We start from the raw sequence: 16,517 nt of genomic DNA, 5'->3' as shown, positions 1-16,517 counted from the left end.
AGAATTTAGAGCCTGGTATGATCTTGTGAGCAGTTGCAGTAGGTTCCCATGAGAGATGCTTAAATTGTGGAGATGCTGTTGTGATGATGCGGTTGATCTTTTTCTATCCATCTGGAAAAAGACAGAAGTGAATTTCATTTAAAAAAAGGCATGGTGTCTGATTGCAGTGTTGAGAATCGTCTGGTAAATCCTTTTAACAGGAATGCACTTAAATTGAATTTTAGCATTAGCAAAGTAAACAGTTAAAGCTGTGAAAATTTCACATGTAACTTCCTATTTCCATTTGCTTTATCCTTTTTATTGAATTTTCCTCATGGGAAACAGTTCTGAAAGTTTCAGAAAATTCCACAGATCTTTAAGAAATACCATCTTGGTCTTGGATATTGAAATTGCTCTTTCTGGTATAATTGGCATTCTGGACTTTTGCCTTTGTCTGGAGCTCAGGCAAAAGCAAAGCATCAATTTCAGAAGGGATTATGTGATGCATGTCTAAAATATCTGCATTTTCAAAGAATGCTTTTTGAGGAAGGAGGTGGAATCGTGATCTGGGAGGACTTAGATGTCGGGCAAGATGGTTTGCAGTTGACATTTGTTTGTCTGCACGTACTTTTCTGAAGCAAAAGAGATATGTGGCCCTCATGGGATGTCAATTTTGGCAGAAGGGTGTTGGCACATTGTAGAACCTTGCTGATCTGAAACAAAAATTTGTATCTAGTATTACATATATAATGCAGTAGAATCACCTGATGAAACAACTCGGTTCTCAACTTGGTAAAAAGGAGTGTTTATTACAACATATTTCACACACACACAAAAAAAGAAATGAACTAAAATTGTAACTGATTAATGAGCTGTATGGAAATGTTTCCTCAGTGCCACCCATGTTTCTCTGGCCCTGATCCTGGAAACACTTCATCACATGTGGAGTTTTATGCATAGATGCTGTGTGAAAAATACAGCATTGTTTTCCCATGCTGACTCCCTTCTTTTAAGGATACAATAAGGAAAACGTAAAGACACTTGCTTTCACTGACCACTTTTATCTTGTATGAACCAATAAAATTTAAACTGTCTGTATCGTGACGGGTTGCTAGGAATTGTTTATTGAATGGTGGTGGTGCTAAAATGTTTAGAAGTTTATACTGATGCACCATAATGTCCTTGGGTCCTTTGTCCTTTTCCTTTTTACTTCGAAAACCTTAAATCTAGATTCCCTGGCTGTTAATTTTGGTTTTGAAAAAAAAAAAAAAAATCTTAAGCATGTTTCCTTGCCTACTGTATGCACTTGGAAATTCCATCTTTCGGAAGCATTTGCTTTTTGTCTGAGGCTATATAGGTTATAAGTATATGTGTGTACACATTACAGAAATACGGATTAATATTGCCTCTTAAATCAATCCTGGCACAGTATGAAGGTGTTACGCTGACAACCTGACCGACTGAAGCATTCTTGTTCTGTGTGTTACCAAACATGAAATGTGGTCACCTCCAAAGGGAAGTAAAGTATATTTTAATCGAGAACAGTTATTCCTGTATCTGCAATAAAACTACTTTGTTGGAGAACATTTCAATCTCTCTAGAGTCTTTGGAGGGAGACCAGTTTAAGGGCTTGCATGTTGCAGTTGTAAAGGCTTGACGGCCTTTCCTCTAATTTGTGTTTGCTTTTTAGTCAGGTTTAATAAGGACACAGAAGATCGAATTCCTTATATCTCCATTACCTCAGCAGCTAGCAAAGGAGCACAACTACACCTCACCTCCTGGACACCACCCACACGTGTTGTATAAACGGACAGCAGAAGAGAAGGTGCATCAGTACACAGTAGAGTCCAATCCCAAATACTTTCCCCTTCGTCATCACAGAACTCACTCTTCCCACAAGTCTCATGCTCAAGCAAATGGTTACCACCATGGAAGGTTTCAAAAGCAACATTTTTGTGGACGTCGCAAGAAATGTATGTAAGGAAACTTTATCTCCTTGTTAGAGATAGTGGCTATTAGAGACTGTGTGGTGATTCTTTGGTGTGGTTTGTAGTCACCTTTTGTGATGAAGATGCTATGATTTTAAATATTAAGGCTATAAAGGGAAATAGATGTGAGTAACCTGACTACTCTAATTTAAGCCATCATGCTTGTAAGCTATCAGTGATTCTGATAGCGTAATAACTTATTCTCCACCTAAATTAGAAGATTCTTTGCTTGACTTTTTCTTGAAACTGAGCTAGGCTTCAGTAAGCCAACCTGTTTCAGATGGCCACTTTTGCACAGTTATGGATGTCGGGTCCCTGAACTCTTCTGGTTTAGGATATGTCATTAATTAGGCTTGAGAATGGAGGAAAAGCCTTTGGAGTCATTGAGTTCCGACAGGATGCAGGGTATGTCTTTGAGAACTCACCATTTGCTAATGAAATTTTCAGCAACTGAGATCTTCAAAATGAGCCTCCCACATAAATTGCTTAAATAAAATTTTGTAGCCAACTTTTAAAAAAAACTTATTGGAATATGTTATCCTGCCAAGGTCTATTCTGAGTCCTTAACTAGGCCTTCAAATTGCACAAGTTTTCAGAGGCCCCTTGGAGCCCGTAGCTGTTCTTATAGCATTCAGCTGATTCCGTTTGAAAGCTGATCTGCTTCTGGATTGAGTTTCTTAATGAGAGTCTCCAGGACTGCACACAGTATTGAAAACGTTGTCTCAGGCTATATATGTCCAACCACCTACCTGAGTCCTGAGAAAATGAGCGGCTTGCTTCTAAAAACTATGTAGGAAAGAGGGAAGAAAATAAATAGTAGGAAGGAGAAAGGAGGTAGCAGAAAAGGTGCCTAAGACTGATGCTGTCTGAGGGTATGAGGTTTTAGCTGGAGTTTCAATCGAGGTTTATATTAAATGAAGAACACACAGGTTGCACCCAACAGTGAAGAGTTTAATAGAAGTGATTTACCGGTTGTCACTTAGGCACTTCGTGTCAGAAGCACTGTTAAAATCCATTTAAATAAGGTAGCATTTAACTACCTTAACCACAAAACTCCTCCTTTCCACGTCCTGCAGTCTTCTACTTCAAACAGTACATACCTGTGACTGTCTGAAACAAGAGAGAGGAATTGTAAAAAAACAGCAGCTTTTTAACTAGCCTTCATTAAAGCGTAGAACAGGTATAGCTCATATTCATTAAATGAATGCAGTCTTACAAATAAAATCACATGATTGTTTAATTGAGTAGGTCAAACAATGGTTATAGAAGAAAAGATAGACGGGGGGTTGCCTTTATGTGAGTGCTAAGATTATTTGAAGCTCAAGGGAAAGCTTCTCCTTTTTGTGGTTTTTGCATTTTTCTCTGGTCTTATTCTGAGATCAGGAGTCAGTCTGAGATCTTGAGGAAGATCAGTTTGGACACCTGGAAGAGCAAATTTCAGCCTGAATGACCGAAGCCTCAGAGCTGAGGACGCAGCGCTGCGGAAGGGAGGCTCCTCTCTTAACGCTGCCCGTCTCCAGGTTAATTCATCCTGAGCTAACAGTGCGAACGAGTTTGCTGCTCAGCAGGAGTTGAGTGCATGGGCACTTCTAATGGCATAAGAACCTGGTGCACTCACCATCTTTTAAAATTTCATGTACCAGCAGTCTGTAAGCACTAGAGAAGCCTTTTAATCATCTTTCAAACCCTTCCTGACAATCTACATGTTTTTTAGATCATACAAACTGAATGGACTGTAGTCACTGAATCATACTTGAAAGATACTGCTGCTGCTCATGTTTTATTAGCAGCTGAGAAGTGAATTGCAGAGCAAAGCTACGCTGCTTGTCAGTGATCAGTCTACAGGATATGTGAATATGAACACAGTTTTTTGAGTTAAGTGCCTTCAGGTTGTTTTGCCTTCAAAACAGTACATGAAAAGTGGTGTCCATTGAACTGCACACTTCATTCTTGGGTGAGGAGTGTCAGCATGTTTTCAGAAGAGAAGTTCTTTAAGCTTGTAAAGGAAAATTGTTTATAATGAATTTTACATTTAAAAATCTTGCTCATACAGGGACTTGTAGCATAAATATATTTCAGAGTGACTCAGTTCTTTGAAAGCAGATACTGTTGTCTATTCTATGATATTCTTGACTTCAGAGTAGCAAGGAGGCAGCTACAGTTTCAGCCCTGCCATTTGAATATCTTTTTGATGAAGCACAGGCAGGACTTACTAGTTATCTGACTCCCTCACTCATGTTACATCCCTATGTAAAAAAAAAAAAAAAAAAAAAAAAAAAAACCCTACTGTTATCCAAATAATATGTTAAGTGACCTTTCAGTTAATTCTTGATGCCAAGCAAACACAGGTATATACGAAAGAAGCTAAGAGAATTATAGGTTATAGCTTTCTTTCCCTTTTTCTGTCTCTGTGTGGCTCTGAGTCCATTTTTTAAACATGCAGTTACACAAACACAGAGAGAAAAGTGCACTATCTCATAGACTTGATTGCTGTTTCCTGACACTTCCTATACTAAATAAATATATCCCCAGCAGGGATAATCTCAATGACAAAATTGCATGGAAGGCTAATGTCAATCACACAGCAGGCAGGACTCCCAGGCAGGAATCTTGGTTTTGGCGTGCATCTCCTTGCTGTGCTCATGGTGGACATCTGTTGTGAAAGGGAGTTTTTGAACCATGTGCTGGATAAGTAGCACATGTCAAACACCTCAGAAAGTTGCCAACTGGACAAAACAAGGGTTAGAATTTCTGTGTACATCTTTTGCTGTAAATGCTGTGATTTTATTAGATTAATTCCTTGAACTGTTTATTGCATACAAATGTGCTATAGGTATCCCTGTAACTATCAAGAATGAATTGAATCTTATTTACTAAGTGTGTTAGAATGTCTGACCAGTATTAGATCAAATGTATATAAATAATTTAAGGCTCTAAACCTGTATTATTTAATTATCTGCTAAAACTACTTAAGGGTGATCTGGATCCTTTCCAAAAGTGAACTTTATTTCCTTTTAGATGCACCGAAACCACCCACAGAAGAGACATACATTCGCTCAGATGAATATGGGACTTCTCCAAGGTTCAAAAGATCATCTGCTAAAATTCAGAAAAACGGGAGTCTAAATGTTGAAACCCTTGTTGTGGCAGATAAAAAAATGCTGGAGAAACATGGCAAGGAAAATGTAACTACTTATATCTTAACAGTTATGAATATGGTAAGATCTGATGTAACTGAAGTATGCCCTTCCCTGTGGAATACTGGTGTGTCAAAGTAGTATCTGTCATCAGACAGACAGCGATAGCCAAAAGAACATGCACACTTTAGATTAAAAAAAAAAAAAAAAAAAGCTCTTCATCAATCCTGGTCTTATATGTTATTTATGCTTAAAAATTGCTTAAAAATACATCCTTAAATTGCCTCGGCTATGGCAATAGTGCTACAGATAAAACACAGGAATGTCTGGATAGTATTTTAAATATTTCTTTCACAGTACAAAGAAAACAGGTACTCATATTGAAAGTTTCATTTCTCTCAGTATTATAGAAGCTTTACTTTGTTTCACTTGATGTCACTCCTTTGAAACAAAAATTTCTAAGACAGCATGTATTTATGCTGAGAAACACAATTTAACCGGAAATATTCCTTCCGTTAGGATTTCCTCCTCTTTAGTTTTGTATTGCAAAAGCCTAAACTTGATTACACTTAATCCAGAAGAACAAGGACAGAACAAAGCCCAGTGAAATCAATAGAAGTTTTTAAAGTTTTTTGAATAAGTGCTGTGGTTTGGGGCATAATTCTTCTGGGTTAAGCTCTTTTGAATTAATCCTACAAGGCATATAATTACAGTAATTTGTATTGAAAATTGAAGTCCAATGTAATAATCCAATACATCTAGTCAATTGTTTTAAAAATATATATAATATATATACACATAAGCAATATTTCCTGCTTCTATAATCATTACAGGTTTCCAGTCTATTTAAAGATGGAACAATTGGAAGCGACATAAATATTATCGTTGTGAGTCTCCTTCTTTTGGAACAAGAGCCTGTAAGTTGCATAATTATTATTAATGCTCTTCATTTGATACTCTTCACAAGGAGGAGTAGACTTTCATTGGAGGTCGTTTAGGACCTGAAGCACAAGAGAAAAACTGATATCACAGTAACCTGCAAAGTCACATTTTCTACATTTCACTGCTTCTACTTTTTTGATTGTAATCCTAATTTTGATTAAAATATTCTTGAGACATTTTGAAATGCTTCCACTAACAACTCCCTGCCTGTTCTTGAAGGGAGATGGCTGGAATGAGAAGTCTACTTAAGAAGTATCTAAATAAATATAAAGATTTTGAAGTGGGTCTAAGTAAGAATAGCTTTCCACAGTATCAGGAGAAAGGAGTCAAAAGTCCCAAACTGAAGACAGCATGTCAACAAAGGTGGGAATCGAGCCTATTCTTTGGGCAATGACAGTGAAAGTTTGATAAAACTAAATATGCATTTGTCAGGGGGTCAGCGTAACTGGATAATGTTGTTCCTGCGCAGAAATCTCTGAACATTTTAAGCAAAAGGCTGAAAATATTCTAGCTTTTAACTTTTATAACAACCAAATATATTTGGGCACAGTAAGGAACTGGTGAAATCCTTTCATTATAGCTTAACTCCAATCACTAGCTTTGAAAATAACTATGTGTCTGGGAGAGGTTCAGTTTTATTTTATAACTGTGATTCATTGATCAACAGAATTGGTCATCACAGTTAACATGAGAATGCAGAAATTAATATGCAACAAATATGAAAAAATAACTTCCTTTTCCCTACTCATCTCTTCTTCCTTCCTTTACTTTCCTCAAGTACTGGTGAAAGCACCTTATTTCTGTGTCTGTGAAATACCTACAGGGTGGATTATTGATTAACCACCATGCGGACCAGTCTCTGAACAGCTTTTGCCAATGGCAGTCTGCCCTGGTTGGGAAGAACGGAAAGCGCCATGACCACGCCATCCTGCTCACGGGTTTCGATATCTGCTCTTGGAAAAATGAGCCCTGTGATACTTTAGGTATGGTATGTACATTTGTTCTGAGAAACTCATGGATCTCAACAGCAGCATGTTGATTAATAAAACCAAAATGCTTCAGAATAAAGAAAGACCATTTTTTCCCATAACCATAATTTTCTTATAGATTGCAGAACAGTATTAACATTGCATGTTTTCCTTTGAGATGCTTAGAAGAAAGAGAGAATTACTGGTATCTTTATTCGAGCAAAAATGGCAAAACAAGCTTTCAGAAGACATCCTTCTGGACTGTCACCTTTTCAAGGATTATCTGTGATTCTGAAAATATTTCTGGGCCACTCTGACTTTTGTTTTTCTATGACTACATGATTCTTTGTGAATCCATAATTTGGGACCAATAGGGACATGAATGGAGAAAGAATAATGTTTACTGGAAAAATGAATTTCTTTTGTGTTAGTTTTGATTTGCATATACTCCTTATACAAGAATCTTTTTATTATCAAATATAAATGTGGTGAAATTCTTTCTTGATAAAACTATAAAGTAGAAAACTATCTTCCTTTATCACAACAGACAAGTACTGATCTATTAACAATCTCTTTTAATGCTTCCTTCCTCCAGGATTTGCCCCTATTAGTGGCATGTGCAGTAAATACCGTAGCTGCACCATCAATGAAGATACTGGCCTTGGACTGGCTTTTACAATTGCTCATGAATCTGGACACAAGTAAGTTATTTTTCATGATTCTTACATTCTCTTTCCATAAATAGGTATGTAAATGAATGGAAACACAGTATCAATTATTGCTGATTTACAGAGCAATATAATTGTTAGAGTATATAAAGCTTCCCATTAGTGCATTGGTTTTTATTAAATATCATCTCTTCAGCAATCAAAAATAACCGCCATGGGATTCTCATCCATTTTGTTGCTATAGGTGGAGAGACCCTACTCTGACACAGATACATCATCATTCCTCCTGCTTCGGCAGGAAGCTACACACAAAATCAGGTCAAACAGAAATCAAGACACTCCACTTACTTAGAGATGTGTCCTGTAGAATTAAGTGCTGAATTGGCTTCTTGTGGTTCTTTTCATTTTATTTTTTTGCCATTATGAGTACTCCAGTAAATAATCAGAGCAAACAGAAAGAGCTGACAATCATGATCCCAGCGTTCCCATGCCGGTATCATGTGTCAGAAGACAATTGCTCCTAGCAGTAGTGTGGTTGCTCCAAAAAGAGAAGGGCCACAGCAGCTTGCAGTGTGGAGACGCAAGATCTCTGAGTCTCTCCAAGGTGTCTCTCACAGAGGACTGTGTGTTTCACAGGATCTTGGATTCATTCATCCCATTCAAATCCTCCTTCTGCATATATTATGTTCATTGATTTTCTGTTTGATTTCTGTGGTAATTAGACTGTCATTTTTCTAAGAACTGTTGTCTCTAAATAAATCAGTAAGAGTCTTCCATGGAACCTCAGCTACTCTCTGAATTGTTCATTAAGATTTAATGAAGGTGGTTAGGTTTCGCTGTTCTTTTTTCCAAATGACTGAATTACTTTTTCACAACTTCTTGCATGTTTTTGATTTTCAGTTCAATCACAGCTCCAACACAATTCTTTCTAACCACTGGCAGTACAGAAGCATAGCTTCTCTCTGTGGTGCAGATCACAAACATGAAGGGGTTACAGAAGGTGTTAGAGAAACCGTGGGCACAGGATCGTTACTTTCTGCAGCAAATACCTTTCTGAAAGGCAGTGCTACTGTCTTCTGCTGTTGAGTCAAGGCATGAATCCTTCCGATTCTGCATGACTGCATCAGCACTATTTGGTTTTCATTGTGCAGATATGCTTTACAGTATATACTATGACCTAATGTCTACATGAGTGACCCTTTCACAGGTTTCTGTATATCTGAAGGGAAACAAGGAATTAAAGAATAATCCAGCTACCAGTGAAGTCCATGGGAACTGTGCCAGTGCTTTCATTGGGACCAAATAAGTAAAATACCTATGGCTTGATGCTCATGTTACACTAATGCAATTTCACTGACCTCAGTAAATTTTTTTAATTCCCTTCCATCAGTGTTAGGAGAGAATCAGGTCCATAGATTATTTTTCAAGAATTATCTCCCTTAGTCTCCAAGTTGCCTGCCTTCCTCTTCATCTTTTTCCTATTCTCTTTGAGAAAATTATATAGTAATTATATATCTTTTTTTTCGGATTTTTTGTGTTGTTGGATTTTTTCTTTTCCACCACTGCCATTTTATTCAGCCTGTCCTTGGTTTACTTATATGTTCCTGTATCATACTCTTCCATCTTTTCTAAAAGAATACATTTTGTCTCAAATACCTGTCACAGATACAAAACATCTTTGCTCAGACTGTGTGTTTTGAGATGGTTGATCTATAGGCAGTATACAACTAGGACTGAAAATAAAGTCCACTAGTGCTTTACCTCCATCCATCTCCATGGGACTCTCTCTGTACATGCCCTAAATGTGCATCTTCTCTTTGACAAGGGTTAACAACAACTAGCAAGGTCTTTCTTGATTCGAAGGGCAGAAGTGGTGCTATTATCATTCTCTTTATTGTGCGTTGATATCAACAAGAGGTACATGCTCAAGCAACACAGTTGTTCCCAAAACATTCAGAAAATTGCATAGAAGCTTAATGTAAAAACACTGCTTGAAATAATTACAAGGAAAACTGGGTTGTGATGTGCTTTGACGGACTTAATTTTAACATTAATCTGCTAATGAAAAGGTTTCTGTGTTTATGATGTAGTGGATGAAAAAATGAAAAATAGTATCATTGTGGCTATTACTGTAAATGACACAAAGAAATTCTTTACCCATCCCTAACTATGTCATTGGCACAATGCACAAAACGACTTGATACAAATATTCTGTCACACTGTGGACTGTTCAGTTATTGCTGTGATATATGGGGCAACAGAGCTAGCTTTAATTCTTTGTGGTACATTATGGTGGTTATTTAGTTCATCGGGGGCTTTTGTCAGCTTTGATTCATTTGCTGGCAGAAGAGAAAATTCTGCTGGAAGCAAGAAGCTAAGTTACTGGGCAGGATTAGGAGATGGAAGGGCACATGGAATAAAAATGTCTTCAAGGTAATTTCTCTAATGCAATTATCTATAGGAGTCATTAATCACAAGGTTTTTGTTTGTTTCTGTTTTAATAAGATACTCCATGTATTGTTTGTGTGACAATATGGTTCCTAGAGTATAAACCTGATTTGGGCATTGATTTGTATATTATTGTCCCATTCGACTAACGCTGCAAAGACCAAGAGCTACTTTTGACTTTGAGCTCGTATAATATGCCTGTGTTACGACAGCATTGCAAGGAACTTGGCATCCATTTATCTGTAGGGGAGGCACTGTGGACAGTGACGTGTTAGTTTGCCTCCTGTTAGCCCAAGCAGTTCCTTCCAAGAGCTGTGTCATTAGCAGTGAGGAAGATGACTCCAAGTAACCTCCATTCTTGGCTTATTTTGTGATGACCAACAAGGCAGCCAAGTACAACAGTGATTTTTATAATGTGAGGTGAAACATTGTGATGACTGAATGCATCCACTCATTTCAGAGGCACCACAAAACAGCTCCTAGATAATAACTTTCATTGGCAATGCATGATACAATAAACAGGCAGAATGTAATGACAGAGAAGTTGTTTAACTAGGAAATGTCTCTCAGCCTGCAGCTCTGGTATCCGTGTGCCAGTGACACTGCAGAGCTCCTGCGCGTCACCAATTTCTTGTATGTATGATGGCAACAGCATTTGAATGATATTAGCAGGAGCTCTTTTCATACTAGCAGTCATTTGTATGTTGGTTTGTGCTTATGTTTTCATCCCCGTGTGGAATACAAGGATAGAGATGTTTCTCACAGAGTTCCTTCTCCCCAGATTGTGTCTTGCTTGTGATCGATCTACATTTCCACTCTCACGTATGGTTCTCTTTTCAGCTTTGGTATGATTCATGATGGAGAAGGAAATCCTTGTAGAAAAGCTGAGGGTAATATTATGTCTCCCACCCTCACAGGAAACAATGGAGTGTTTTCTTGGTCCGTGTGCAGCAGGCAGTATCTCAACAAATTTCTCAGGTAGGTTAGATGTAAATCTGGGCTAGTGCCAGGGAATGTGTCTTAGTAGCAGGGCATGAACTATGGAAAAGCCATAAAAATTACTAAAGTGTGAAATTTACTTCTTTTAAAATGTGCTAAAACCAATGTACTATTTGAGCCTACACACTTGAACTTATGAGGCATATAAGTGGTATGCTGTGTGTGCAAAATGTCTTTGTCCTGCCTCTTTTTAGAAGAATGAATTTCGCCCTCCATGAATATCCTGCAGTAATGACTGGCATGCCATTCTTTCCCAGGCATTCCTGTCCGCAGCTCACTGTATTGGAGAATTAGTAGGAAGTGAACACAAAAGAGGACAGACACAGTGGTACTAAGTTCATTATGAAATGTAAATTAACACTAGTGCCCTTTCTCCATGAATTTTCTCTTCTGATCTAGTTCATGCCATGAGTAAGGACATTTTACATTTTTCATATACTGCTTCCTGGATAGAGAAAAGAGAGAGAGAGAAAGAGAGAGAAAGAGATGTCCGTTGTTTTTCCAGCATGTTGGCATAATTCAGGGATGCTTCTAAAGAAGCTGGGTTTTGATGCATATTTAATATAATGAGAATTACAGTCCTTCTTTCCCATACAAATTTATTTGTTAGCTCTATATGGGCATAATGTACGTTATTCCAAAAAATGTGTACACAGTGCTAAGTCTCAGATCCTAAAAATGTGTATGCTACAAAGATGTTTCAGATGTGAATTCCTTAATTCCTCTAACTGAGTCAGAATCAAGAACCTAGATACTTCTGCGGATATATTACTTAGCCTATCTTAGACTAGCAGGCAGGAAAGATGACACAGTTCTGGTGATTTTGGCTGCTACAGTGATCAAAGATATTCTAAGTACAGAAGCAAATTGCAAATGACCAAGTCATACAAGCCCTCCAGCATGCAGTATGGTCCAGCAAACATATTTGGAGGATAAATCCAGCACAGACTGACCTTCTGCAAATATGGATCCTCAAGCAAATACGGTCTAAATACGGTCTGCATATATGGATCCTCAAGCAAACATTGGTCTAAAGATGGACACAGCCAACCTAAAACACACCACACAGCCACAGGAGCCTTTGGGGTGTCAATCTACTTGGAGCAAATGGGTCACTGCCCATCTTGATTCTGTACATTGTCTTATATCCAGATTTTGGGGATCCGGTTAAGGGAAAGCAGCAGACAGGATCAGCTTGTCCTTGGTTACACAGAAATAAAGGGAGAAAAAGAATTTGATAGCATTCTTTCTTGCCATAATATTGTCAAGGCCTGGAAATTCCTGCATCTTAAAACTTTGCAGGTCAGGCTACCAATAAGATATCAAGATATTTTGGCTTCTGCAGCAGATATTCTCATTCCAGTGCATGCCAATAAAGCTAGTTAAAGGTACTGTATACCATACTATGTGTTTTTGCTGTTCTGTAGCAAATAAAAGATTCTGATTAAAAAAAAAAAAAAAAAGATGATAGTCATGATTAATACACATTCTCATTATAGTACAGCTCAAGCTGCTTGCCTGATTGATGAACCTAAGCAAACAGGACAGTATAAATACCCTGACAAGCTGCCAGGGCAGATCTATGATGCTGATACTCAGTGCAAATGGCAATTTGGAATGAAAGCAAAACTGTGCAACCTCAGCTTTGTAAAGGTACCTATTGATATCCTTTTGAAAAGTTAAAATTACATTACAGAACTGCAGTGCATTTATAAATAAGTACAAGTAATGTAATGTTCTCCAGAGGGCTGGGCTATTTCTCAACCTTATCTTGCTTAGCAATTTACTCTGAAAGCATTGGCCTCCCTTGAGGAATATGACCATCCCAGGGGAGTTTCAGAAAGAAAAGTGTGCTTTCCAGGAGGAAGCAGTGCAGCTTTGATCAGAGCTTTCACAGAGTTGGCGGGGGGAAAGGGAGAAGTTCCCTGTGTTTTGTTTTGCTCTTATGCATTGGCATGGAAGTCTGAACAGATCTATAGGGTTATTTTAGAGTAATAAAATGTAATTTATATTCTTGTGTTTTCATTGAGGATTAACCTGTTGTTTTAGAGACTATTACAGCCTTTGCTGATCTCTTTAGAGAAGATGTTTTATTAAATAAACCCAAGTGCTCATTTTGAAAAGAAGTGTTGTCATTTCTTGTACTCCTATTATTATCCTGCATTATTTTGATTTATTTTATACTAACCACATTTATCAGGTGATGGCAGCTGTTTTTCCTCTACTGCCAATAAACAAAGTGAGAGTGAAAAACACTGTGAAGAGACTGTGTTTCCAGACATCTCCTGTGTTTTAGAAAACCAGGTCTCTTTGGAATTTCATTACTCCCGCAGATTTATTTTAATTGCAACCTTGAACTTTTTACCACAGATTTGTTATCCTGTAGTCTCACATTCAAATAGTTTTTTTAAAAAAATCCAGTGAAATGGTGCATGAACGCAAAGACAATATATAGAATATTGCTCTGCTAAGAATCTGAGGCATACATCATTTATTACTATTTTTGAATACCAGGACATAATGGGCAATTATATGAGTACAAATTCTTTTTCTTTTCAGGATATTTGCAAGTCTCTCTGGTGTCACAAAGTGGGTCACAGATGTGAGACAAAGTTCATGCCAGCAGCAGAAGGAACACCTTGTGGCATAAATATGGTATGCTGTTTTATTAACTTACCCTGAGCTCAGATACTAACTCCTGTCAAAACCAGTTTTCTCCACGTTACTGCAGGTTTCATGATATGGAATGCTGATTTGCTGAGTACAAGACTGCATTGCAAAAGACTGTTGCTTGCAGTGACACATGCACGATGGTAGGGAGTGATACCCCTCCCATCAAACTATGCAATAAGATACTTTGGGCAAATCCAAGTCATTAAGAAATTCCACTGATTATAACAAAAATTAGATCAAGACTTCAAATTCCATTCTGCAGGAAGCATTCCTTAAGTCATAAAACTTGCTGTACAAGCTAAGGTCATCATGCACACTGGCCTCAGTGATCACTACTGAAAAAACACGGTTATTTGTTTTAATTGAACCTTGTAATTTATTCAAGGCTATAGCTACATGGAATATTTTATTTTGGGGTAACGTGTTTCTTCCATTAGAATATTGTTTTCAGGTTGCTGACATTACAATCTCTCTCCCTTTCTACTCTTTTTGCAATGTCTAATAAGTGAATGATAAAAGGGAGAGTTCTTAGCAGAACTTGAGCAGTGTATTTTTAAATGACACGGGTGATCTTATCCAGAGCCTGGGCAAATTTTAGGATATTACTTTTATATATCATTGTTTTGATCAATGTGCTGCTTCAGAATCCTTCTTCTAACCGAATCTCACTGAGTCCAAAGACAGACCTCATGTTTACAGGGTTAAACATTTGCATCTGAGGCTTTTAAAAAATGGATCTTTTATTTTTTGCACTTAGTGGCTGCCACTAACCGTGTACTTTTTGGCATTCTTTTGGCAGTGGTGTCGAAGAGGACAGTGTGTCAAATACGGTGAACATGGCCCCAAGCCCGTCAATGGGCAGTGGTCTGCCTGGTCCGAGTGGTCAGAGTGTTCCCGCACTTGTGGAGGTGGGGTCACACATCAAGAAAGACACTGCAATAATCCAAAGTAAGACATAGATATGAAAAGGTATTATTTTTATGTTAATTATTTATGTAATTAAATCAAAGAAGGAGAAGAGTTCATTTTTTTTCAGGAAAAATAGCCTAACTTTGTCATGTTACATTCATTTGTAATAACATGGTCATAATGCAAACAGAAAGGTTCATACTTGAAATTAAATGATCACAAACCATGAAAAATAGGAGTTTCAGAATCTCAGGATCTAATTCCCTTTATAAACCATGAAATATTTCCCTTGATCAGATAATACATGTCATTCCATGGTTTCTCACTCTCTTGCATTCCAGTGAAGCTTCATCTCAGTTTCTTTCATTGTTCACTAAATCTGTTCTAAAAAAAAAAAAAAAAAAAAAAAAAAAAAAAAAGGTGCTTCAGAACTAATTTAAGCTGCTTTTGTAGCATTATTTGAAATGCAGAATTGACATTTTTGCAGTTAATGCTTCAGGGTCATTACTAACCATTTCTTTCAGACTGTATCTAAATAAATGTCTTCCTTGCTAATAATCCTCAGTAAGGTCTCAGCCCTGTGTACTCCAAAGCAGGGGACGTGCACACACACACACACACACACACACACACACACACAAAGCCTAGCAGCATCGCTCCAGTCCATGCTCCGTACCCTCTGTGCAATGCTGGGAATCCCAGGCAGTTGGACCAGCCAGGGCTCCTGGGAACAGTTGAACCAAACTCCACTAGCAGCATAAATGTCATGACTTTGTTAGTGTAGATAATAGCCTTTGCTCAGAAATTCAGTTTTGTAGATTAAGTGTAGTTTCCTGTGGTTTATGTAAATTCTACTGACAACAGGTTGATAAAAAATCAAGGCAAGGAGAAGTCCCTTAGTTGTCTGGCCAGTAGTTTCAGTGATGGGAGCATGCTGTATTGTTAAAATGCTGTAGCAGAACTGGGAACCAGAACACCTACTCCCTTAGCTTGGCAGAATTTTACCAAATTCTCAAATGCAAGACTGCAATACAGTAATCCTGTTTTATTGCTTGTTTGGTGGCATTTACTTTGAAAGAACTTGGGTTGCTTGTTTTCCTCACACTTTAGAAGATTTGCTCTCTATTGATAGAGGAGGTCAAAAAAAAAAATCATAGAAGTGCCAAAGCAGCAAAGAAAGTTGGTAAATAATTAAGTATAGACCCAACAGTTTGGCTGCCTGAACTGAAAGCTCCCTGACTTCATTGATAGCTATTTAAAGACACATCTTCCCTGCCCTTCAAAAATGGAACTCCTGCCAATTAGGACAGAAAACTTGCCATTTTAAGACCTTTGCTGTTGGACCCAGCGTTGGCATAACTGGTAGATGACCTCAGGAAAGGTCAGTGGAAGGTCCTTCCCACAGGACATTCCCTGGTGCTTTACCCAGCTGGACTAGCAGAGGGGTTTCCACTCCTTCCTTTGTGGGACTGTTTTGCAGGCTGGGCTTTTGGCAAAGCCAGCTAGACCTTCAGCCAACAGTACCTCCAAAGCTGAGACAAGCTGTGAAAACCAAGCCCCAACTTGTTTTCGAGAAGTACGAGGGTTAGAATTTACAGTAAGGAGTAGCACAAAGATAGAGGAACCTGGGCTTTCTCATCTCTGTTGTACCAAGCTGCCCGTTTTATTCTAGAGCAGGGTGCATGCTAAGAAGAGAATTTGCATGATATGGGATAAAATTTTCATATTCGGTTTAGGGATTTAGACAAACACGTCCATTAAATATGCTGCAACTGTATAAGCCCCGTATCTTTTAAATTATTCTAT

The 16,517-nt window shown here is 37.9% G+C and overlaps 1 protein-coding gene across 1 annotated transcript in view; it reads left to right on the top strand.

Moving 5' to 3' along the window:
- Positions 1 to 16,517, top strand: part of ADAMTS18 (ADAM metallopeptidase with thrombospondin type 1 motif 18) — a 70,916-nt gene that overhangs the window by 25,825 nt on the left and 28,574 nt on the right. The window contains exons 4-12 of the mRNA XM_088530808.1: positions 1,670 to 1,952; positions 4,986 to 5,185; positions 5,938 to 6,021; positions 6,870 to 7,029; positions 7,610 to 7,715; positions 10,971 to 11,108; positions 12,629 to 12,782; positions 13,689 to 13,784; positions 14,602 to 14,750. Coding sequence (XP_088386934.1) covers positions 1,670 to 1,952; positions 4,986 to 5,185; positions 5,938 to 6,021; positions 6,870 to 7,029; positions 7,610 to 7,715; positions 10,971 to 11,108; positions 12,629 to 12,782; positions 13,689 to 13,784; positions 14,602 to 14,750 — 1,370 coding nt within the window. The remainder of the gene's footprint in view (positions 1 to 1,669; positions 1,953 to 4,985; positions 5,186 to 5,937; positions 6,022 to 6,869; positions 7,030 to 7,609; positions 7,716 to 10,970; positions 11,109 to 12,628; positions 12,783 to 13,688; positions 13,785 to 14,601; positions 14,751 to 16,517) is intronic.

This window comes from Tinamus guttatus, unplaced genomic scaffold (assembly GCF_059628265.1).
Source record: "Tinamus guttatus ecotype Peru unplaced genomic scaffold, ASM5962826v1 Tinamus_guttatus_pri_ptg000389l, whole genome shotgun sequence".
Taxonomy (NCBI): domain Eukaryota; kingdom Metazoa; phylum Chordata; class Aves; order Tinamiformes; family Tinamidae; genus Tinamus; species Tinamus guttatus.
Note: the sequence above shows the minus strand (reverse complement) of the source record. Positions and strands in the feature narration are given on the sequence as shown.